The sequence below is a fragment of the Nelusetta ayraudi genome, unplaced genomic scaffold, assembly GCF_046127955.1.
Source record: "Nelusetta ayraudi isolate G7.1 ecotype Tasmania unplaced genomic scaffold, CSIRO-AGI_Nayr_v1 ptg000123l, whole genome shotgun sequence".
NCBI lineage: Eukaryota > Metazoa > Chordata > Actinopteri > Tetraodontiformes > Monacanthidae > Nelusetta > Nelusetta ayraudi.
In genome coordinates this window covers 242,501-266,469 of record NW_027466173.1, presented here as the reverse complement: position 1 = coordinate 266,469, position 23,969 = coordinate 242,501, and the positions used below count along the sequence as shown (strand labels likewise).

The 23,969-nt window shown below is 44.4% G+C and overlaps 4 protein-coding genes across 7 annotated transcripts in view; 3 read left to right on the top strand and 1 right to left on the bottom strand.

The window, feature by feature from the left end:
* The first annotated feature begins 289 nt into the window (after positions 1-289).
* LOC142904176 (uncharacterized) lies at positions 290-9,997 on the top strand. Its single transcript, XM_076050119.1, has 6 exons — positions 290-466; positions 638-766; positions 1,372-3,106; positions 3,460-3,925; positions 4,296-5,024; positions 6,184-9,997. The coding sequence occupies exons 1-6, from the start codon at positions 464-466 to the stop codon at positions 8,519-8,521; spliced, it is 5,400 nt and encodes a 1,799-aa protein (XP_075906234.1). The 5' UTR covers positions 290-463; the 3' UTR covers positions 8,522-9,997.
* Positions 9,998-11,136: 1,139 nt separating this feature from the next.
* On the top strand, positions 11,137-14,899 carry il15l (interleukin 15, like). Of its 4 annotated transcripts, none has more exons than XM_076050125.1 (4): positions 11,137-11,725; positions 12,982-13,032; positions 13,501-13,635; positions 14,240-14,899. In XM_076050125.1, the coding sequence occupies exons 1-4, from the start codon at positions 11,603-11,605 to the stop codon at positions 14,345-14,347; spliced, it is 417 nt and encodes a 138-aa protein (XP_075906240.1). In that variant the 5' UTR covers positions 11,137-11,602; the 3' UTR covers positions 14,348-14,899. The 4 variants fall into 4 exon arrangements, with proteins under 4 accessions (XP_075906240.1, XP_075906241.1, XP_075906238.1 ...); XM_076050126.1 differs by having other exon boundaries at positions 13,504-13,635; positions 14,240-14,898; XM_076050123.1 differs by having other exon boundaries at positions 11,138-11,758; positions 14,240-14,898.
* A 7,106-nt stretch (positions 14,900-22,005) lies between these two features.
* supt5h (SPT5 homolog, DSIF elongation factor subunit) overlaps positions 22,006-23,969 on the top strand; it is a 27,246-nt gene continuing 25,282 nt past the window's right edge. Inside the window, exon 1 of the mRNA XM_076050131.1 lies at positions 22,006-22,011. The gene's annotated coding sequence lies outside the window, so the exon portion shown is untranslated. The remainder of the gene's footprint in view (positions 22,012-23,969) is intronic.
* triap1 (TP53 regulated inhibitor of apoptosis 1) lies at positions 22,997-23,879 on the bottom strand. Its single transcript, XM_076050121.1, has one exon. It carries the CDS (start codon positions 23,856-23,858, stop codon positions 23,634-23,636), a length of 225 nt encoding a protein of 74 aa, XP_075906236.1. The 5' UTR covers positions 23,859-23,879; the 3' UTR covers positions 22,997-23,633.

Below are 23,969 nucleotides of genomic sequence, written 5' to 3'. Positions count from 1 at the left end.
CTCAGAAGTTTCCTCTGGTGTGCGTGTTCACGTGCGCTCACCATTGCTGCTCTCTCCCAGAAACTTTGCAATGAACACAGCTTAGGCCACTGATTCAAAATTCAAACATACATTATATTATTACACGGGATATTGACGGGGCCATTTATTGCCAGCACGTTGCAGTTATCAAGACATGTTTTGCCGTCCCGTCACCTAGAAAAATGGCTGTGGGGATGTGGGTTGAATTTGGGGTTTTCTGTCATTTAAAAAAAAATTTTTTAAAAATCCAAACGTGTAAAAAGGTTTTGCATATGTGCTGTTTTCTTTCCTGCAGCAAGCAGACAGTGAGGGCGAGCTGTGTCTTGCTGACAGCTTGGCCTCAGCAGGCAGCAGCAGCACACTTGCATCGTCTGTCATCGAGGTGGAGGCTGAAAGGCCCCAAGGAAATCCTATCCAGGAGCTGCAAACAGTCAATGGCAAAATGGTATTCAGCTCAAGCAGAAATGTGCCGTACACTGAATGATTAAACCAGGTCTTGAGTGAATGATGTCCTAGAAAACCGAGCTGAACGTCCATGTTTGGAGTTTTTTTTGCCTTCACGTTGCATTTGATTGTATTTCCGTGTCTATTTTCACGTCTGTCGTGCTGTAATCAGGATGAAGACGATGAAGAGGAGCTGGTGCACCTAAGTCCACCACCCACCCTGTCCATCACTGAGGAGATCCTGGAGTTCATCAATCAGAGCAGAGCCAGAGAGGGGCTGGCAGCCATTCCCTACGCAAGGGTGAGAAACACAACACTGCACTCCATGCCAACCTTCAGTGCCTGAAAGGCATCTATAAATTAAATGTATTATTATTAATATTATTATTGTTATTTATAAGCCCTGGTGCATCACACTTTCTACATTGACTTTGTATTTGAGGCATTGCAATAGGTGACAGCTTGAAGATTTTGCCAGAGATATCTTCACTGCCTCCTCAGGTTAAGATATTTGTGGACAACATGTCTGGGCAGGATCTCATACCACGGCTCCATTAATTAATAGGCAAATTTTGACAGAGTGGTGTCATTGGCTAACAATGCCTTTTTGATTCTGCCCATGTTGAAAACGTTGCCAATGCCTTATGCAATGGAATGGTTCTAGTCTAAAGCGCCTCCGAGATATGCAAACTTGACTGATTGCCCTGTGTTTGAAAGATATTGGACCAGACACAGTACTGATTGGTCCTATGATTATATACATTATGTGGGACTTTGGTTCATCATTGAACCTATTTTGTAAACTTTTATATTTCATTCATAATGGTCATCAATGCGAGTAGAGTAACATTATGCATATCAAAGTTCAAAATCATTTTTCAAAAGTCTTCCTTTCCTTTTTTGAAGGATGAAGTCTCAGATCAACCTATGGAGAGTCAGCCACTGTCTGACCCCTGCAACTTCACTTCACCACTGCCCTCCCTCGCCGGCCCGGACCAAGAGCCCACAGTGCAAGATGAACAAGAAGGTCTAGAAGAAGACGCCTTGCCGCAACTTCAACCCAGTCTCAATGAAGGTGAAGAGGCATATAATCAGCAAGGTGAAGCTGTTAGGAATGAAATCAAAGAAGGGGCAGAGTTGAAAAATGAAGAGGACGTGTTCGAAGAGACACAAAGTGAAAGGGTAGAAAAGAACCAAGAGGAGGATACGATTGTGGAGGAGGGAGACAAAGAAGGTGTTGGCGATTCCCAGACTTCAGAGCGTGACCTCGATTCTTCAACAAAAAAGAACAGCAGCAGAAGTGAGTCACCCACTGAGGACCACACTCCCCCCTCCAAACCAGAACTCCTGAACTGCCCCCAGAGAAGTCCACCGGACACAAAAGCCTCCCACCTCACCAAACATGACAAGAGGATTATCGAAAAGATCAGGAGTTACTACGAGGCCGCGGCCAAAGCTGAAGAGGATGAGGCGGCGGAGGACAGCGAACTGGAGGAACGTGGAGAGTCAAGACGGAGAAACAGTTTCTCACACATTCCCTCCGGCTTGGTGAAGGAGTCTGTGTCGCGCTTTCATGAGTTCGGTCACCTGGGAGAGCCAGAGAGCGAGCAAATCCCGAGCGAATTCAATGAAGCAAGCGATATAAAAGAGGATTTGACTTGTTGCACCGATTGGCCGGTCGCCAATCCTTCAGAGCTTTTGGTAGATGCAGAGAAGAACGAGGAGACAGATAAAGCAAAGTGCTCAGCGTCTCAGAGTTCGGATGCAGAGAGCCAACTCTTGGCCGCTTCAAAAGGCTCAGAGATCCCAGGTCTGGGGGCTCCCATTCAAAACAGTCCGACTAAAGAAGAGGATGAGGGAATGGAGAGTCAAAGAGAAGTCCTTGGAGAATCAGCAGAGGTACTGGAGGCTGGCCAGGAAAGAAAGAAAGGTTTTGCAGCTCCTGGGCTTGGAGATGGGCCACCCATTGCCAAAGAGCACATCTACAGTGAAGTGACAAGAGTGACCGAGGCCCAAACAATTGGGCGTGAATGTAAACAGTCAAGTTCGACAGAACCAAAAGGAAACACCAAAGAACTTCCCAAAGAGCCAGTGGCGCATGCAGAGCATTGTAGAAAATCTGGCACCCAGTATCAGTCGTCTTGGGTCAGGAAAAACCCCAGAGACCTCGCTAAGGTCAGCCGGACTCTGGACGGTCAGTCTAAAGTTGGTCAGTGGTCCTACCACTCCAGAATAGTCACTTCTAACAGGGCCTTGTTTGAAGCCATGGGATCAGATGTGGCCAGCATCGGGTTATTTGAAGCGACTCCTGAGGTCGATCCTGTGCTTATTGAAAACTCTGAGCGCATTCTGAGCAAAGTTCACACATTGGCACAAATGTTTGGTGCCAAAGCCAGCTCCATGAAAGTGCCACTCCATCAGAAACATGGCACCACCACACAGAGCCCACCATGGGACATGGCTGGACTGCCTGCACACTCACTTCATAGCCACAGTAAAAGCAAGACACATGTCCAATCTCAGTCAGATAATGACAATGAGGCCAAGATTCAGAACCAAAATGATGTCTACAGCCAATCTCAAGAAAAGACGCAGGAAGAAGGAAGGGTCCAAGAGGAAAAGACATTGATGAAATCAAATAGTAAGTTCTTGAAAAGTTGGAATTTCTTTTGTTCATTCATCCCCTGATTTTCTGAAGTTTTTTACGTGTCATAAAATATTTGCAAACTTAAAATAACACTTATACAAACGTTAAAGCCGATCTTCTAACCAGGTGCACTGATGATTTTGTGTACATGTGCAAATGTCACTTGTTGACTTAAGGAATACGCAGTAGTATAATAGTATGTAACATACCAGAATGAGGTGAATTCAGCCACTCTTTATTTGGAATCTGGCCAACTGGGGCCATTGCTACCTTAGTGAAGCCTGATTGTACAACGTGTCGGTCAGTTGAGTACAGAATCACTAACTGCGATTGTTGTTCTCTTTTAGATTCAAAGAAGACATTGAAGGCACCTTGTGAGACGCTGCTTTTCGGTCAGGTGTGTAGCAAGGACTCAGTGTCAGAATCCAGTGCGCAACAAGCCAACAGATTCCCCCTATCAAGGCCCAGAGACCTCGTCTCTGCTTTTACAAAAGAAAGAGACTGCAACGAGAGTTGTGCTGCACGTGAAAAGGATGCAACGTTACCCGCATCCCTGGAAAATTCATCTATTTTTAACAACTCTCAGGCACTTTCTCAGATGCAAACCAAAAACAGCTCCCCTGGCTCAGCATCCGGGGATCCCCACCGTGCACAGCCAGACGATCAGAGACAATTGACGTCCAACATGACCTTAAATGGTATTGTCACTGAGTTTATGGACGACTGCCGCACCTACTCAGAAGAAAGAAATGAAGCTTTGCATCAGAACAGAAGCATTTTCTTAGTCAACGAAGAGCTTGGGGGAAAAGAGGGGTACGTACAAACACTTAACTTCCTTTTACAGTAGTTAAATATGTCAATGTTGTATAGTCATGTAAGTTCTTAAAAGTAATTGAAATGCAAGTGCACTCCGCAGTATATAGCTTATTAGCTTGTTATCTCAAGCGTGTAACATATTATTTAAAACTAACCTTTTGAGCACAAACAATGCTATTTTAGCATAAAATTAGATTTTTAATTTGATTGATTTGGATTTTTGATCTTTAGTCACAAGCATGTATAAAAAAAAATTTGGACAACTTATATTTGGGGAACTGGACAAAGCTAGTAAAGCTTTACCTGGTTTAGTCTGGAGTGGAACATTCCAATTGATTTTCGTTTTTGTTATGCCTGTTTTCTGCAGTTCTGAACTAAGTGGTGAATGCTGGCCAAAAACTGAAGACTCAACCTGTGTAGGAAACAAAGCTCAACTTGTCCAGTCCCAAGAAAATCTCTCTGTCTGCAATAAACCAAAATTGCAGATTTGTAAAGAGAGAAACGAACAACCCCTTTCACGTGACGACAAAGGACTTTCACAGGCCAAAGCAGGGTCTAGCCAAAGAAAAGAATGTAGCATCGAGCCAGGGACAGAGTTCTCAGAGCACCCTGGACACCAAAGTGAAGAGATGTCACAGGGAGAGGTGATCCTGGTGCTTGCACCCAAACAAATGCATCCCTCTAAAGTGCCCCATCGAGGATCATCTGTGGATCAGACAGCCACAACTTGCCTGGTGGAGGGAAGTACGACGACCTTGAGGCCCTCTAGAGGACCAGGGAGAGATGAGAGCCATTGCAAACAGATGCAATTGAAGGAGACAATGACCGATGACACTGTGTTATCGCTACAACCCAGTCTCGTTCATTTGTCGTCTTTGATCTTGAGAGATGGACCGATGGTTTCTGACCTCGCAGAAAATCACACAGCTCGAAGAGAGTCGAGTCATTGCTCACCTGTGCAAAACCCAGAACCAGATGAGGCCAGACTGTATCCTTCTTCGGTGCAGTCTGACGAATTTCTACCCACGTTCACGAGCCAGAGGCCACCATACTTGGCCGCCAGGAATTCCAGCTCCAGCAATGCAGTGAAACAAAGGTACGGGTCAAAATTACACTGGTTTCTGTAAAAAAAAAAAAAAAAAAACTACTACACTGCACACCAACATGACCCGAAGCCCTGACCCTTAATTCAGCCTCAAACCCAATCCTGTTTCAACAGCAAGCATACATGCTTTGATGAAGTTTCACATTCTTTCTTTGCACACAGATTACCGCAATGTGTACCAACTTTTATTCATGCCCCAACTTGTGACATTAATGTGAAGCGTTGAGTCTAAATGTTTTTTTTGACAGGCAAAAATGAGCCAAGCAGCCAAGGGAGTTTTCTGAACGAACAGTAATGACACAGAAGAGTGGAATGCAAGTTTGGCTTTTGAGAAATTTGGAAGTATTTGCTCAGTTTTCCTGTCTGCTGAGCTAAAAGCAAGCCATTTAAAAAGGAATGAAATCGGCACAAAGCAATAGCATAAAGATCGGGATGACTGAAATTGTTTTTGGTTTGTCTGGTTGTTTGATAATAATAATACCCATCCATCATTTCGTGAGAGTCTGCTGGAGCTTATCTCAGCTGTCAAATGGCGATGGCAGGGTACACCCATGACAAGTCTGCAGTTATCAATATATCCATTATCAATTAGAACATATACAACATATGCAGGTACTAGCCAGAAAATTTGAATATCCTGAAAAGGTTGCTGTATTTCTGCAATTCAACTTAAAAGGTGAAAGTGACATATTATTAAAAAAAAAAAGGAATAATATGCCAATCAATATATTTCAAGTTTTTATTTCTTTGCATTTTGCTGATCAGGTCTGGCAGCTTAGAAAAAACCCTCAAATTTTATAATAATTTTCTGAGTTTGTGGCTTTGTGGTTTCTTATTCTAATCTTAATGAGCAAAGTTACAACAAGGAAGTGCTTGAGATGTCAGTTTGCGTGCAATGGCTCAATAAAATGTGTCGCTTTCATCTTTGATGTTAAACTGCCAAAATAAAACAGCTTTTACTGGATATTCTCATGTTTCAGGTAGCACCTGTATAATAACAAAGTCTACATCATTTAGATACCGTACATAGTGTTTGACAAGCAAGCATGGCACAGACAACAATAATATCAAGTTATTAACTACGAAGGCAAATCACACCTGTCTTCATCGTTCATGTATTCATTTGTTCTTTGTTTGTTTCCACATTCAGACAACAAGATCGGCACGGCTCACAATTCTACAGTGGCCTGCCTCGTCCTTCCTCTGAGTGCCTCTGGGACACTGCAAGCATGGAGGAGACACCAGCTAAAGCCAACCACGGCCGGGAAAAGGAACTTAGCGGAACCCCTTCAGCCTTCAGACCCAGCCTCAGGCAACGCTCTCCTTCTCCTTTCAGAGCCCTCACGTCCTCCAGCATTCAAACCTCTCCTTGTTCCTCGCCATTCAGAACTACAGCACCTTCTCCACCTCCTCCATCTGCAAAAGAAATGTCTCAGAGCACCGTTTTGTCTTTTCAGAGCATGTCCCCCATGCAGTCCACCCCTGCCACCTCACCCACGCCCTCCTCAGGAGGAACTACTGCTCCTTCTTCTTCTTCTTCTTTATCGCCAACCTCATCCATAAGAGCAGGTCCTCCTTCTTCCCCAATGTCATCTTCCTTTCTACGCTCTCCTTCATGTCCCTCTCCTATTTCATCTTCCTCAGTCTTTACCAGGTCATTGGCCGCCTCCTGCATTAGCCAATCCATCAGTCAGAGTATAGCAAGGAAAAACCTTGCCCTGCAACAAGGCCCAGCAATGAATTTGTCAAGCAAAAGCTCATCTGCTCAATTACGAATGCGCTCCCCTTCACCTAAAGCAGCTTGTTATCATCAGGATTCCCCTGCTCTAAGGCAGTCACCTACTTCCTGTTCATCCCAACACTCTGCCCTCCCATCCATGAATCATGGCCATTGTCGCCCTTCTCCTCCTTCCCCTCGGCAGTCTTTCCTTCATCCCAGGACAGACTCATCGCAGAACTTGAACAACAATAATAACAGGGGCTGTGTTGCTGATGGAACCATCAACAATGTAAATAAGGCCAGTGCGTGTAGCAGCGGTGCCTCAGTTATCAATGGGTGTGGGCCATCAAGTCCACAGAGAATGCTTTTAACTAACGGCAACCATGATTATCTCTGGTCAGGATCACACAACCGCGTGCCTCGACCTTTCTCCGCATCGGAACCCAACTCAAGGGTTCAGTCACCTTCTCCCTCTCCCAACCCTGCCTCAGTTAGTCACCTCTACTCTCCACCCCCTCAAAATAATTATTCGTCCTCCATGGCAAGCAAACCTCCACATCCCCGGACTGGACTGGTAGCGTGTGGAAATACCCATAATCCACTGGGACTCACTTTGGAAATACCCAAGGCATCCTCATTTAGTTTAACATGTCCAAGTCCTCAAATTCTTTCACCACCTCCAATTGGCGTGTCAGTTAATGTTTGGACGCATAACGTTGCAGCACCTCAACCTAGAAACCCAAGACAGGCTTCTACTTCTCCCATATCTACTTCCTCATTAATCTCCCCAACACGAGAAAATACTGCTTTTCCCACTTCATCTGCTTTGTTCTCATTGGAGAATTCTAGAACATCTCCTCCTTTACCCTGTCCTGATGCACGCCAAACAGTTTCTTACAATCTCCAAAGATCTTTTTCATCGAGTCTTTCAGACACACACCCTGGCCCTTTGCAGGGCAACCATGCAGGACTCCGTTCTTGTTGGCAGGACAACCGCCAAAGACCTCTTGGTTTTAGTGGTGGTGGTGGTGGTGGACAAGGGTCCTTTGACCAGCACGAGTCCTGTTCAACTAGTCCAAGGAGTGAATGGTCCTCACACAGCAGTTCACCGTCCTGCCTCAGTCCGCGAGCTGGGCTTGAGTCTCCGATCTCCTCCAGCAGACCACCCCCTGGAAAGAGTTCTCACTGTGGCCAACATTTCACAAGTGTTTCATGGCCAGACTTAGAAGAGCTTTCCAGCAAATATAATGGAACTGATGGCAGCAACACAAACGAGCCTTCCACCATCGTGGCCTCTTCTTCTTCTTTCTCTGCATTATCTCATGCCATCCGAACCTCCTCTCCGACTACATCAGACTGTCAGACAGACTGGGGAGACCCACAATTACCACAGGATAGCTGTCGTACCCAGCTGATTTGCGCCTACGTTGCCCGGCCGTCCCAAGAACGAAACCTGTCCGCCACACCACAGCCGCATGTCTTGAGTGCCTCAACATCTCCCACACCGTCAGTCAGCTCCACATTTTCCCCGAGCTCATCACCTCTACCCTTCTCCAACTCCAAACAAAAGAACCACAAGTCAAGTTACGCCACCACAATCAACCTTCAGATAGCTGGAAGTGGAAAAATAACCTCCTTCAGCACTGCTCAGGTCAGTCTCACCCAAACCCTGCAAGGTGGAGCTGGAGCACCAGGACAAGGGCAGGAGATACGAAGAGTAAGCGTGAATGGACTGTCACTCCTCCCTCCCGCTCTTCCTCAAGTATAACAGACTGTAAAGAACAGACGACTAAGCAAGGCAAAGAAAAGGAAAAGACTGAAAGAAGTTGGTCATCTTGTTTTTGCACCAAAAAGAAATGAAATGACCTAAGTGTAAGAAGATGCTGGGTCATTTATGGGTTTGTTGTCTTCAGCCAGAAGAACGGTGAGCAATCTTTCTTAAATAGGAAACCGTGGCAAAGTTGTAACAAAGAAACTTGAGGGACACGGCCACATGTTTTCCAAGTGCTTGTTAGAATACATGTCTTTAGATGTAAGGAGGATCACAAGATGAAACTTTGTGCTTTGAGCAACAGGTTTTTTATCCTACCAAGAGTGAACATTTTACAAATTCTATGCACGTGGCTCGCGTTCTTGACTTTAAATGAATAACCGAATGTACACATTGTTGATTATTTTGAGTGTATATGTGTATTAAATGTATTAAGTGTACCAAAAGTGTAAAAAGGGCAAACAAAGTAGGTCACTTAGGTGGGGATCTTGCCGGTAAAGCACCCGCGATTCATATCATTGCATCATCACAGTGCTGCTTTTAAGCCTGTGGATGTAGTAGCTGAGATTTCTGTGATTTTGATTTTAGTCATACTTCAGAGCTTCAACTCATGAGCAACAGCTCATCCATTTGTCTAAGCTCAACGACTTAGACTTGTTCACGAGTTTCACACCGATAACATACGCATTCACTTAGTTATTCTTTGTTATGATTGATTGTTTTATGCTTGTTGTCTTTTTTTTTGATATTGTGTTAAAAAATCAATGCCTGGCTGCCTTAGGCCACTGTTTAAGAATCTTTTATTAATCCTTTCATCATTCAACTTTATTTTATTGTCTATTTATGAAGTTATTCTAATTCTCATTGGCACTTATTCTTAAAATGTTTTGCACAGCTGTGTGTGTGTGTGTGTGTGTGTGTGTGTGTGTGTGTGTGTGTGTGTGTGTGTGTGTGTGTGTGTGTGTGTTCGTGTGAGCGTGCGTGCCTGTGTGTGTGTGTGTGTGTGTGTGTGTTGGATGTGACGCGTCTGGAAAGTCCTCTCAGACTGCAGACAAAGCCAATAGTTGTGTTCTTTTGTCAGTCTTACTTTCCACAGTTTGTCTTCTGGATTCGTCTGCCGCCTGTCAGTGCTCTTTGGACGCCCTGCGTTTTCAACTAGATTTGCCTTTTCATGTCATTAGTATTTCTGAACTCTCCATGAAACCTTTCTTTGGTATTCTCATGGTTGATTGATGATTGAGAGTTACTCCTTAAAACAAAAAAGAAAAGTTGTTAAAAGATTTGAAAGACTAAAATAACCGATTTCTTTTTTTTTTTTTTTTTTTTTTTTTTTTTTAAAGCTGCATGGTATCCAAAGGCATTGCAACAAAATGAAAACATATAACATCTTTGGAGCAGGTATAAGGGTAATATAATAATAAGTAAATCTTTAGTCAGTAAGCTGTTAAAACAATAAATGTTTGTGGTGCATTATGAAGGACTTGGACTTTTTTTTTTATGCCTCTTGTTTTATTTGTTGTCTTCTATGTGTTTTATCAAAGAACATCCAGGGGTGGCTTTATTATCTACACTCCCCCCAGTGATTGTAAGCATTCATTATCAGGTAATCTACAGATCCCTAAATCACCTATAAAGTACATTCATTATTGATCATTCAAATTCATCCATCTGTGAACTCTTTTTTTTTTTTTTTTATATATATATAAATCTTACGTTAACTCAAAAAAAAAACGGTGCAACTGATGCACTAAAGGAAAGGCTTCAAATTCATCTGCTGTTTTATGTCTGTAACTTGCTGCCATTTAAGGTGAAATGATGGACTGATGCGTCATGCACTGGGCACTGGGCACTGGGCACAATGCAGAGTCTGAGGCTGACAGTCCCATCAGTCCAAAGAGGATTTTCTGGGAAATCATATCCAAGAAGGGAAAGAGAGCACAGCTTATACACAAGAGGGGTTGGGAACGTCGGGAACTCCCACATGAGTGCGGGAAGCTAGCTGGGCCTAGCCATTACTTACCGGTACATCAAGTATTCCTCGCTGGTCCATCACTTAGAGTGAGTTATCACTGACGTTCCATCTTGCGTAAAGCACCAGTAAATGTTGCACTTTCTAAACAGTTCTGAATCAACCCCACTTTAAACCTCCCTTCTTTACTCTTAAGATGCACAGTTGCCGGAATATTCTAGTAAATTTTTTAGGAGAAAGCTTCCAGAACCAGTCTTTAGTACTGTCATGTTTAGATATTCGGTCTGTTTCAGTCTGTGAAGTATTTTATTTCACCGCTGTCATCACTCCCGCATCACTCCCTCTTTGTGTCACCAGTTTGCTCACACCTCACATTCCAGCATTCTTCACAGTCACAGTCTCATTGGATTTGAACCTTGTGGGGTTTATTTGGAAACAGTGTCCAGACACAAGAGATTAAGTCCATGCAATACATCTTATCGGGAAGAGATGATAAAGGAAGGGAAAATGTCGATGGGAGGAAATGGTTAACTAGAGTAAAGGAGGAGGGGGGAAGAGGACTGGGAGGAGTGAGAAAGTGAAAACAGAAAGCTATAAGGGGCAGAGTCTCACGCCGTAAGACCACGTGAAGACAAAGCTCGGCACCCCCTGCACGGATGGAGGAACAGATAGGATCGGATAGGATTTACCTGGGGAGGAAAAGATAGGAGGAAGAAATCCATTGAAGCGATAGGTGGGAACCGAAGCAGACTGAGGTGGGAAGAGCAGGTGGCGGAAGGCAACAAGTGGAGGCACTGAAGATGTGTGACTGATTGATTTGGAGCAACACTGAGCCAAAGTCAACAGCCATGGGATTAACAGCTGGCAGCCGTGCCTGATCTCATTCTTTGGCGGCACTCTGGGAGCTACTGCCTTGCTCTGGGGCGATGACAACATCTGGCTGCCGCTCTGGCACTGAAGGTGGGGTCGCTGTGATTCATGTGGAACCTGAAGTGGTTTCCTCCGCACCCTGACAACCTCACGCCGAGCCTTGGCGCAGCAGCGAGGATTACGTTTTACGAGCCACCGGAGGACAATGTGACGCAGATGATGGTTCCGCTCCCTGTGCCATGCTGACAAGAAGGCCAAGTCTTGCGACTGTTCGCTTGTGTGTCCTGCTTCTGCTCAGCTCCAGCCTGGAATTGCCTGCCGAAGCGCAGACCAGAATCAAAGGCAAAGAGACCATGCACAAGGTCCGTGCCCTCCTCAACACAGTGACCAGTTTGGTATGAGTTTCCACCTCCACTCTCCTCGCATGTCATCAAGAGTGTGTTAGGAATGCACTCCTCACTCACTTTAAGGATAAACTACGTCTTTAGATTTCAAGTACATGTGTTTGTTTGTTAGAAGTAAGAGTCTGAGCATTTCCAATCGCAGTTTGTTTGTTTTTTTTTCCATTGATTTCGTTTCTCGTTACTTTACTTCTCTAATCAATTCATATGATGTTGTTATATCATCGGAAATGGTGAGGAGTGCCAGAGTGATGCTGCCGTGAGATCAAACTCTTTTTGCACCACACTGGCATAGTCTTATACTTTTACTCTCTTGTTCTCCTTACGCCATGGGCGGCAGAGTAACACAGTGTCAATGCTCTACATACGTTTCCACATATTGTCGTATTGACCATAACGCTACTTTGTTCCAATTAGAAACGTATATGTGCGTCGCTATAGCAACCAACGAAGCAGCAAGTTGCCTTGATGCAGGAGAGCGTTTCCCACTGCCGAGGGGAGAAAAAAAACAACTTGCACGACTGCAGAATTCTTTGCCGTTCTGTTGCAGTCATTCTTCCTTTATGGCTCTGTGAGGGCCGTTCCAACGGCAGCTGCACACGACACTATAACTCTGGTGTAACTCTGTCGAAAAAAGGAAGGAGAAGAGAAAAAGATTGAAATCTCATCCTCCTGCCTCTCGAGATCCCCATGGCAGCGCTTCATCAACAAACAAGCAGGCCACTGACACAGACCTCCACATCTCCACTCTGGCAGGAACTTCTAATTTGTTCTCCTTTTGGAATCTTGGCAACTTTTAAATAAACAGTCATCGACGTATCTGTGCTGTCCATCTGGCACGACTGCAGCAGATCTTTCCCTGTAAGATCTTCCCGGGATTCGGAGTTTTGCCGTCACATCACGAGTGACATTAGAAGGACGTGTTTGAATTCAAATAGGAGAGAACTTGAAACGACATTGAAAAACGAGAGAGTGAGCGAGCGCGCGCTTTTGGCCGACCTCCAAATTGTCAGACTCTAGGTGTGACTCATGTTTGCCCGGTAATCATTGAGCCATGGGAGAAAAAAAAGTGAAAGGGTTTAACTGTGTTGAACCTTGAACGCATTTGTCAACAGACTGACGGAAAGGCCATGAAGAGTCAATTCCCTCACGGTTGCACCTGAATGTTCATTAAGAGCTCACATCAAACTGTCTGTGCTCTTCCCCCCCGCCATCAGACCAGAGATTTGGACTGCCAACTCTACACTCCCGGCGTTGAGGACTACAGGGTATGAGGATCACCGTCAGCCTGAACTTTCTGTTTAACCTTATCATAAGGCCCAAAGTCGAACCTGCACCTGCTCACGCACAACTAGCAGTCCGTACATTTGGTTCAAGTGACACTGATTTATGTCCGGGTATACCAACCGCAATAAAGCTGTAAGGGAACACGGTGCTCAGTATGGGTCGCCTGTTGAGATACACGAAGGAATCCCAGCCAATGGCTGGCTGCCATGGATTGTAACGTGTTGACAGTTAATCGTTGTTGCTGGATAAGAGAAAGTAAAACATTTCAAGTCATGTCAACATGAACAGGGCCGGGTATATACAGATTCACCTTTATACTAATAAAGTCAAATATAATATGTATATGTATATACACACACAAAACCTGATTGATTGTTTCTTTTTTCTTTGGATCAGTTTATTGTCTCCATGTCCTCACCTCTTCTCCTCCTCCGTCTTTGTCCCTCCAGCAGAAATGTCCCGTCTCCACGATAAAATGCTTTGCGTTGGAAGTGAGAGTCCTGGTTCAAGAGCTGGACAGTGGTCCCTACCAGAAGATGAACCTCACTGGTAAACTGGAGAAACTGACCAGCTCACTGAACCAGGTAAAGGTCTAAAACTATTATTGACATTAGTATGTATACACACACACACACACACACACACACACACACACACACACACACACACACACACAAATCAAGGTCGATGGCATGAGGAGATACACTGATTGACTGAAACCTCCTACTATGCCCAGTTGTCATGTACATATATATATATATATATATATATATATATATATATATATATATATATATATATATATATATATATATATATATATATACATACATATATATAAAATTATTATTATTCATTTTTTTTAAATACCCCAAGTGGAAAAAACGCAGACATGAACAACAAGTGACATGCAGTGATTTGACCACAGCGGATATCAAATTCCTTTCCTTGCCGGTGTGACTCCTCTCCTTTACTGTTGTATAAAAGGCATCTTATCTTCAGCTGCCCTTTAACCAGCATGCCCATTGCACATCTTTACTTTAATGGCATTTAATGACAGGACATTCAAACTAATCATTGGACCATTACAAAGGCATTAACAGCGGAAGAGATTTAAAGTCATAGCGGCTCTTTCAGTGTTGTCTTGTTGTTTCATGCCTGACTCTAATGCATTGTGTCTCCCTCCAGACAGAGTCACAGTGTGTTCAGTGTGAACTGTTCCAAGAGAAAAATGCAGCAGAGTTCCTTCTCAGACTTTTAAATATTCTGGAGGAGATGAACTGGGCCAACACGTAGGAGGACGTCAAGAGACTTTCTAACTCCTCTTTTCTCTCAATGGATTCTTTATATTTTCTCAGTATAAATCAAGTGTGAAGAAAAAAAAAAAGAAGCATTTATATGATATTTATTCGAACAGTACGAACAGGGTGCAAAGCATGTTATTTACATCGTAAATAACTTTTTTTTTTTTTTTTAATTGAAAATTATATTTTACTGTGAGTGGAGCAGAAGTCCAAGACAACAAATGTTGAAGTCGGGTGTACAAACAGGTCTGAGTCTAATTTACTGTGTTACATTTTTTTCAAAAATATTCACCTGTGTCCTGTGTTTAGCCCGACCGGCTGCAGAAGTGAACACAGCGCTGTCCCCTAAATGCGATATTCCGCTGGCACTGCAGTTGGTTGTCAACGATAAACTGAGATGAAGTGCTGGCCTGAAAAGATTGTGATGCACTGCACGACTTCTTTTGATTGAGGAAATTTGGTGTGATGATCCTTTGATTTCTCTGAATAAAAGAATACAGAAATGAAACAACAACCGAAAAAATCAAAAAAGAGTTTTTTCTTTGCATGAGAGAGGAAAACCAAAGTTTTATCGGGGTTAGTAAACCAACATGTTCAGTACTATTCTTATTGTTCAGCATTCTTAGTGATTGCCTCCAATGGCCTGACTGAGTCCAACTTTGTGTTTGGTTCTGTATTTCACTTCAACAATTCCCAGAACCTCTCTTATTTGTGGTATTTTATTTAGTGCTATTATTGTTGGGTTTTTGTAGCAGTTCTGATCCATTTGATTTTTATTTTTGTTTTGCCTCCACTACCTCTAATTTCTTAAGAAGGAAAATTATTTTCGCAACTGAACTTTTCAACTTTAGTTCTCTTTTCTCTTGTGAACAAAATTGCTTTTCAACATTTTTCTTTTTTCCATTATTGTTGCAGCATAATTGAGATGTTTTTCCTTTTCATGAAGCTTCTATATCCCAATAGCCCCAAAAATATGTCTGATTTTGAACTGTGGCTAGAAAGCACCTTGGCCACCAAAAACATGGACTATCATTTCTTTCTTTTAATTTTTTCCATCACTTTATAATTTGGAACGTTTTTACTCAAGTTCTGTTATGAACAAAGTTACTGCCATAAATCTTGCTGCTCTCAATAGCCTGAGGAGAAGCCTGTGTTGTCAGATGAGTATCTGCACAGCAGCTGCACGACGTCCAGAGCTCCAGAAGTTATTACTACTGAGGCAAACACATGAAATACCCTGCTGTTGGTCCGTGTCATAAGTTACACCAGATGTACTGGCACCAACCAACACTAAGTCAGTAAAAACACACCAGCGTATAAAAACAACCAGCAATCAGCCACAGCAACGCTTTGTGTGGGAGGACCATCAGCTCTTCCTGTTTCAAGAAATAAGAAGTGCACCATGTTACTGAGAGGAAAAGACTAACATTTGTGTGTCAAGGGATTGATAGAATGGATTTACACCTTAACATTACAAAGAAGATCACATATCAGATTAAGAAAGAACTTTCAAGCAAAGAATCCAATACTCTAAATTAGATGCTTTTGCAGACATGCCTGAAATCCTTTATGTGGGTGGTGCTGTTGGGCCTATCAGGTTCATTTTTCATCATCCAAAAAATTAGGACCGGTATTCACGCGTGTGTCAAATTTGATGAGATTTGGAGCATGCTTGGTGTGTCAAATGTGTCCTGGGAGAGTACACATTGAATACCATGAGCTTGGTTCTGGCTTTAAAGGCTTACCAAGCACGATTTATAGAAAACAAATGATTATGGAAGGTTTGATGTTTGGTTTGTTATTTGGTTTATTTGATGTTTGTGAGAAAAATGTTGGTCTTGCGAGCTATGACATTACTTTCTTTTCAAATGATCGACCCTGAACCAGTTTTGCAGCCAAGTGCATTTAGCACCGACCCACCTGGTCAACGATGAAGCTGAACAGGTCTGGTGCAGCTTTGTATCCTTGTCTCGCTTCCTCTGTTGATGGAGAAGCAGCTAGAATTCTTGGCATTGACATGGACACAACATTCAACCTTGCAATGCTGAGTGGAAGGGTTCAGTTGTGGCAACTGGACTTGTTCTTGCTATCTTGAAGATGTCCGAAAGGCTTCTTCAGTCCATGGAAGTTACCCCAACTTAAAAGATGACCTGGATGACTTAGAACCTTCACAGACATGATTTGTAATCTTTTAATGGACCCAACGGATAATAAGTATCTTTCCAAGAGATAGATGGTCCACAGTGTCAAAAACAGCCTTGACATCTGGAAAGGCATGCAGGGTCGTCTCTCCTAGCGGAACTCTTTATGAGGCGGTGGGCAGAGGTCTGTTCTTTTGCAGAGCGGTTTAGTGCGAAAACGGTTAGTAACAGGAAGGGCTCAGATTATATGAATGTGGTTGAAGATATTTGTTGGGATGGAGACGGTGAAGTGAGAAGCTTCTGAAGGGGAGAATACAAGATGGGTCCATTCTTCCAGGGGACATTCAGTTAGCCGGACATGGTTGATGATTTGGGTAAGCCACTCTTTGGTAGGGTCATCCCTCATGTGATCATTTCTGTGGTGATGTACCAGAAGCGGTGGTTGGTTGCACCACCGTGTTACCTTAGCTAAAGGTTTTTAGTATTATTCAGTAGTTGGCAAAGAGATTTGTTTATCACAGTGGCACAGGTGGTAATGGTCTGCACAGTGTTAGCAGTGTCTGAGCTGTTTATAGAGAAGGAAATGCAAGAGCATTATAGACATTCACTAATGAAAGTTAGGTGTGTGATATTTGGAGATTTTAAAGAAGAAACAGCGACATCAAGTGGTTACACTTTAGATTGCAGCATCTCTCACTCTCCTTCCCTCTCCTGAGTTTGCCAGTGAACTACGGTGGCCCTGCACACCAAACCTGGATACCTCGTCCACCTTCTTCTTGGTTGGTTTATTTGAGGACGCCCCTTAGCGTTCAGCCTAAATACCAAACGCTCTGCTGTCAGGCAGCTGGATTGTCCACACCAGGCTTCCTTAGAAAAATGGCAATGCAAGAAACTGGGAGCATGACCCTTTCTTATATGAGAACCATTCTAAGGGTAGGAAAACCTAATTAGTGTTATTGTATTGAGATCACTTTTATGCCTCTATTTATGGGCAGTATGTTAAGCTTTTGCCAATATAAAAATCATAAATCAAGTCAAATATTAAACAGCATTAACCTCCTCTTCCCTGAGCCCTTTTGATGGCTCTTCTGGGAAAAATGCTCTGGATGAAAAAGGACATATCTGCACAATTACAAAGTCTCTTGTCATGACCTCGGTATCAGAATAAACATAAAGACTTGTGAGATGGCATCAGATGTGAAACAATTGAAATGGATGTAACTGTTGCTGAGTAAATGCAGACAGAACACAGCATTTATTATGAAATATTTTTCTCTCACGCTCCCCATTTTATAACCTAGCGCCCCCTTGTAAATTTGATAAATAGGCTTTTTGGCTTCTGCAAAGCATGGTACTTATGACCCATTCTACAGCACTTTGGCTACCCCTGTGCGTGTGTTTTTTTTAATATGTGTATGTTACGGCCGCTGCCATTTCCGCGATAGTGTGTGTGTGTGTGTGTGTGTGTGTGCGCCTCTCTCTCTCTCTCTCTCCTGGTATGGGTGTGTGTGTGTGTGTGGCTGTGTGTGTGTGGCTGTCCAGCATTAGGCAGATGCTGAGAACTTGGGCTGCTGAGGGCTGGACCTGCCTGAAGAGATCTGCACCAACCACGGAAAGGCCCCGGAAACGAGGGGGAGCATAAAGACGCTGGCCGACCTCCATTAGAGAGCTGGCTGTAGGCGGCCAAGCTCGTTGCCCTCAAACTTTGAGGCATTAGACTGTTAAACCGAGAACTTTAGTTTACCTTTCACATTTCCTTCCGCATTGCACCTTAGATCTTTTGTTAGTCACATTAGAAATGGGTGCTGTTGAATTCTATGTTTCCCCTTTTGGTTAGTTAAGAGTAAATAGGTTGTTGTTTTCCTTCTTGGTACCCACTTTGTGCGGTATGTAATACTTCTAGGAAGTCTCTTTTTGTTCTTTCTTCTCCCCCCCAGCAACCCATTAAGTTCCTTGTCCACCTCAACCTTTGTTTTATATCCACATTTCTTATTTTGTGTAATAAATAACTTTTGTTTAAATCATGTACATCTGGTTTTTATGTTACTTCCCTTTCCCCTGTGGTGAATTCTTCTGGTGGATTCGTGTGATGTAGATGTTGAAGGAGTCTTCACTGACACAGACTTAGTTGGATATAAAAACTGGTTTATTTCAAAGAAGTCAAGAGTCAGACAGGCACCTAGAACGCCTGGGGATGTCTCTGGGCCAGATGTGAGCAACTCCGATGATCCTTTGTTCACATAACCCCTTATACCCCCAGCAACCAGGGAGGAAGATACAGGAAGTGGAGGAGGATGTATGCATTCCATAGTTAAGAGATAAGATAAGATAAGATAAACCTTTATTCGTCCCACGACGGGGAAATTTAGGTGTTACAACAGCCAGAAGATAGGGCAAACAAGAATAAAGTGAACAGAGCATATAAAAATAACCTAAAATAGTGCAAAACAGTATAAAGTAAAAAAGTAAATAAACAAGAGCCTGTACAGAGAAAAACAGTGAAAAATATGCGCAGCTGAGTAATTATTGCACGTTATAAATAGATGGAGGGTTATTGCACTTAGTCCGGTTTGGGGAGGTTATTGGTGTTGATTATAGAGTCTGACCACTGCAGGAAGAAAGGACCTGCGGTATCTCTCCATGAGGCACCGCGGGTGAAGAAGTCTGTCACTGAACGAGCTTTCCAGTGTTGTTAGGGTCCCCTGCAGGGGGTGGGACGTGTTGTCCATCAGAGAAGATAGTTTAGCTATCATCCTCCTGTCAGCCACCACCTCCACAGGGTCCAGCGGGCAGCCCAGGACAGAGCTGGCCTTCTTCACCAGCTTGTTCAGTCTCTTCCTGTCAGCAGCAGAGATGCTGCTTCCCCAGCAGACAACTCCAAAGAAGATGGCTGATGCCACCACAGAGTCAAAGAAGGACTTAAGAAGAGCCCCCTCCACTCCAAAAGACCTGAGTCTCCTGAGCAGAAAGAGTCTGCTTTGTCCCTTCTTGTAGAGTGCAGTAGAGTTGAGTGACCAGTCCAGTTTATTGTTCAAGTGGATACCCAGGTACTTGTAAGATTCCACAATCTCAATGTCCACTCCCTGGATGTTTACCGGTGTGGGGGGGGGGAGCTTGCGTCTTTTGAAATCCACCACCAGCTCCTTGGTCTTTCCTGCGTTGAGCTGGAGGTGGTTTCTCTGGCACCAGTCTGCAAAATCCTGGGTCAGTTCTCTGTACTCCGTGTCGTCCCCATGGGTGATGAGGCCAACAATGGCAGAGTCGTCAGAGAACTTTTGCAGATGGCACTTCGCTGAGTTGTGGGTGAAGTCTGCAGTGTAGAGAGTGAACAGGAACGGGGCCAGAACCGTTCCCTGAGGGACCCCCGTGCTGCAGATGATAGTGTCCGACTGACACCTCTGAGCCCTCACGTACTGCGGACGATCAGTGAGATAGTCCAGGATCCAGGCCGTGAGGAGGTCGTCCACTCCAGAGTGCTCCAACTTGCCCCTCAGAAGCAGCAGCTGGATGGTGTTGAAGGCGCTGGAGAAATCAAAGAACATGATCCTCACAGTAGCCCCAGCCGTGTCCAGGTGAGAGAGGGCTCTCTGAAGGAGGTAGATGACAGCGTCATCCACCCCGATGCCAGGTTGGTAGGCGAACTGCAGTGGGTCCATCGATGGTCTTACCAGGGGTCTCAAATGACCAAGAACCAGCCTCTCCAGGGTCTTCATCAGCTGCGATGTCAGCGCCACCGGCCTATAGCTGTTGAAGTCCTTTGGGTGAGGGGTCTTTGGCACTGGTACCAAGCAGGATGTCTTCCACAGCTCTGGTACCTTCCCCAGTCTCAGGCTCAAGTTGAAGATGTGCCCCACTATCCCGCACAGTTCCTCTGCACAGGATTTGAGGAGCCTTGAGCTTATGCCATCTGGACCTGCAGCCTTCCTTGCCTTGCACCTTCTCAGCTGTGTCCTCACCTGGCTAGTTGAGAGGAACAGGGGAGCACAGGGGGTCTGGATGCAGAGTGTTGTTGAACAGGGGTCAGTTGAGGTGGGGGGAGGGCCAGTCACAGTTACAGTAGGTAGTGGGGGTTGCAGCAGTGGTAACTGGACAGGGGGTGGGGTGGGTGACTGGTCAAATCTGTTAAAGAAAGTGTTCAGGTCGTTCACCCACTTTAGATCCCCCTCAGACTGGGTGGCAGGTTCCTTGTAACCAGTGATGGATTTCAGGCCCTTCCAGACTCCGCTGACGTTGTTCTGCTGCAGCTGTTCCTCCATCTTCATCTTGTATCTGTTTTTGCCCTCCCTGATCTTCCTCCTCAGCTCCCTCTGCACAGTCTTTAGCTCCTCTTTGTTGCCCGACAAAAAGGCCCTCTTCTTCTCCTTAAGCAGAGCCTTTATGTCGGGTGTAATCCAGGGTTTGTTGTTTGGGAAACACCGTACAGTCTTGGTGTGTACGATGTTATCCACACAGAAGTTAATATAGTCCGTAATGCAGTCAGTGAGGCTGTCAATGTCCTCCCCATGAGAGTCACTGAGTTCTTCCCACACCGTTGTGTCGAAACAGTCTTTCAGAGCCTCCACAGACTCCTCAGACCATCTCTTAACAGTGCGTGTGACCACTGGCTGTCTGCGGACAAGAGGTTTGTACACAGGCAGGAGACGTACCAGGTTGTGGTCAGATCTTCCCAGGGGGGGGAGAGGTGATGAGCTGTATGCCCCCTTGGTGTTAGCATACAGTAAATCCAGTGTTTTATTGTCCCTGGTGCAGCATGTGACATACTGGGTAAATGTGGGCAGAGTGGAGGACAGAGAGACATGGTTAAAGTCCCCAGAGATGAGAAGAAGGGCATCAGGGTGCTGTGTCTGCAGCCTGCTCACAGTGGAGTGGATGACGTCACAGGCCGCTTCAGCGGTAGCAGAGGGGGGAACATACGCAGCTATCGCGATAACATGCGAGAATTCCCTTGGCAGATAGTATGGCCTCATGCTAACCGCTAACAGCTCAATGTCCTTACTGCAGAGTTTCTTCTTAACAGTGATGTGCCCAGGGTTACACCATCTATCGTTGACAAACACTGCCAGCCCACCTCCTTTCCTTTTTCCGCTCTCCTTTGTCCTGTCCGTCCGTAGAAGATGAAATCCGTCCAGCGTGACGTTCGTGTCCGGTGTTAGCTCCGTTAGCCATGTCTCTGTAAACAGCATGATGCTACTCTCCCGAAATTCCCTCTGGTGCCGGGTCAGCGCCGCTAGCTCATCCATCTTGTTGGTTGCACCCCCAATGGCCATCTGGTTTCAATTTGGTGGACCTTGGCAATGACAAGACCATAAATGGACCCTAACGTCCTTAGGGAAGGAGTGCAGCAGCGGGTTCACCGCTGAGTTCACATCAGGCCATACACATAAGATCACATGAGGACATATGTATAGATTCAGATACTACACCCCTCCGAGCTGGTTGTAACAGTGCAATATAAATAAAGTTGATGGACATCACCTGTTCCAAGATTGGCATTGCTGAAGTCATTTTGGAGAAAGTGTCTGCACACAAACAACAAAATTCCTAGCCACGGTTTTTGAAAGCTTTTTTTTTCTTTGTCTTCCCTAACAGCCAGATCATCAATCTAAACCAGATTAGAATAAAACCACTGTCTCTGCTTTGCAGGATGTGTATCTTGTTTATTTGTGTTGTTGATGTGGTTTCTACCCGTGGTGTTTTGGCTGCTTGTTTTTTCTTGATTGTGGCTCATTGTTTTTGGAAAGCTTTATATGAGCTTTTAGCTGAGTGTGTGTGTTCTCTTTGGGTATGCAACGTGTGTAGTTATCCAAGGCAGACCTGGTTTATAGGCCTCCAGGGAAGAGAGTTAAAGTAACAAGCTTTTTCCTAAAGAAGCTCTTTTTTGTAGAAGTAACTCAAAGTCACTCAAATATAATTTAGTAAATATACAGACAACAGTTAGTCTGCAATAAGTTTGTGGCAAATTAAGCTTAAAAACATATATATATATATATATATATATATATATATATATATATATATATAAAAATGAGTACATAGATGAATTAATGACATGTCTGTTAAATGCAAGAGGTGGAACATGAATATTATCTAAATGTTTTTCAACTAAAAGGAGAGATGGTGAGGAGGGATATGTCCTTTTATGGTCATCTTTAGAACTGCCAACAATAAAGCAGGGATGCAAAAGTATCCAACAGAAACAGCCATTCGATGCCTCATGGGGACAAACACGCACATTACTGCGTATTCTCTGCGTCATGTTAGCCCATGGGGGCCACACATTTTTTGGGGTGGGATCTGACTGAAGCAGCCCAAACATCTTGTTTTTTGGGAAGAGGTTCAATTTTGTCTTTAAGAGCCTTTAACCAGATGTGACTTTATGTGCATTTGAACATTTTTAACAGCCTGGGTTAAACTTCTCATTTGCTCACCATTTACCCTTGCAACTGCAGGGAAAAACAACCAGACATGAAGACAAATGACAAAACAAAAAAAACAAGCCGTTGTTGACACAGAGAAAACATTTTATGTACAAATGATCACTTGATATCAGTGACATATTATAACGACACAATCAGGAGCTACATATTGTCATTCCCATCGGTGATTTGCAGCACCTTCAGTATTCCAGGAGTCCTTGTTTGTTGTCCATTATTAAAATGGCGAAAGAAGACAAAAACAATGTCCCAGAGTCCACACGGAGTTCTTCAACTATGTCGTAACCACAACCGAGAACAGCGTGCGGAACAATCATGGCTCCTTTTCCACCGGGCGAGCAGGAACCAATTAGAATCCCCTCCACGACCTTACGTCACGTGGGAGACTGTCATCATCGCGGAAGGGTCAATTTCTGAAACTAATAAATAGATAATTGTTCCAAACAAAAGAAGATAAGCAGCCTTCCAGTGGCTTGAACAGCCCACAATCATTTATCAGCCGTGTATACATATACAAGTACACACTTTTATACATAAAAACAAACAAACAATCCCTTCAGTGTGTTTTAAGCACTATATCGTGTCATTCCCCAACTGCGTCGCACTCCGCGCATGCTCAGTTGGCTGCGTAGACGCACGAAATATGCTTTTTGCATTGTTCTGTTGGAGTTGAGTATTTTAGGTCCGGCTGGGTCGTGGCCCATCAGCTCTCGGGCTTGTCCTTGTTGGGGCCCATGAACTCCACGCCGTCGATGGGAATGTCCTTCTCTTTGATGGCCTTCTGCACGCAGCGCTGGTACTTCCGGAAGCTCTCGGTGCACGGGTCGCCGCTGCGGTCCCCCTTCAGGAACTTGTCGGCGAACCAGCGGTTGAAGCACTGGTCGTACTCCCGCTTCAGGTCCGTGCACGCTTCCCCGACGCTGTTCATGTCCAAACGCGACCTTTGCAAGCGACGTAGGCGCAAAAGCTAAGACACGGAGTTAAACGTTCGACTGAAAACGCGAACGAGGAAGCGTCAGCAGCAACGCTCACGTCGGCT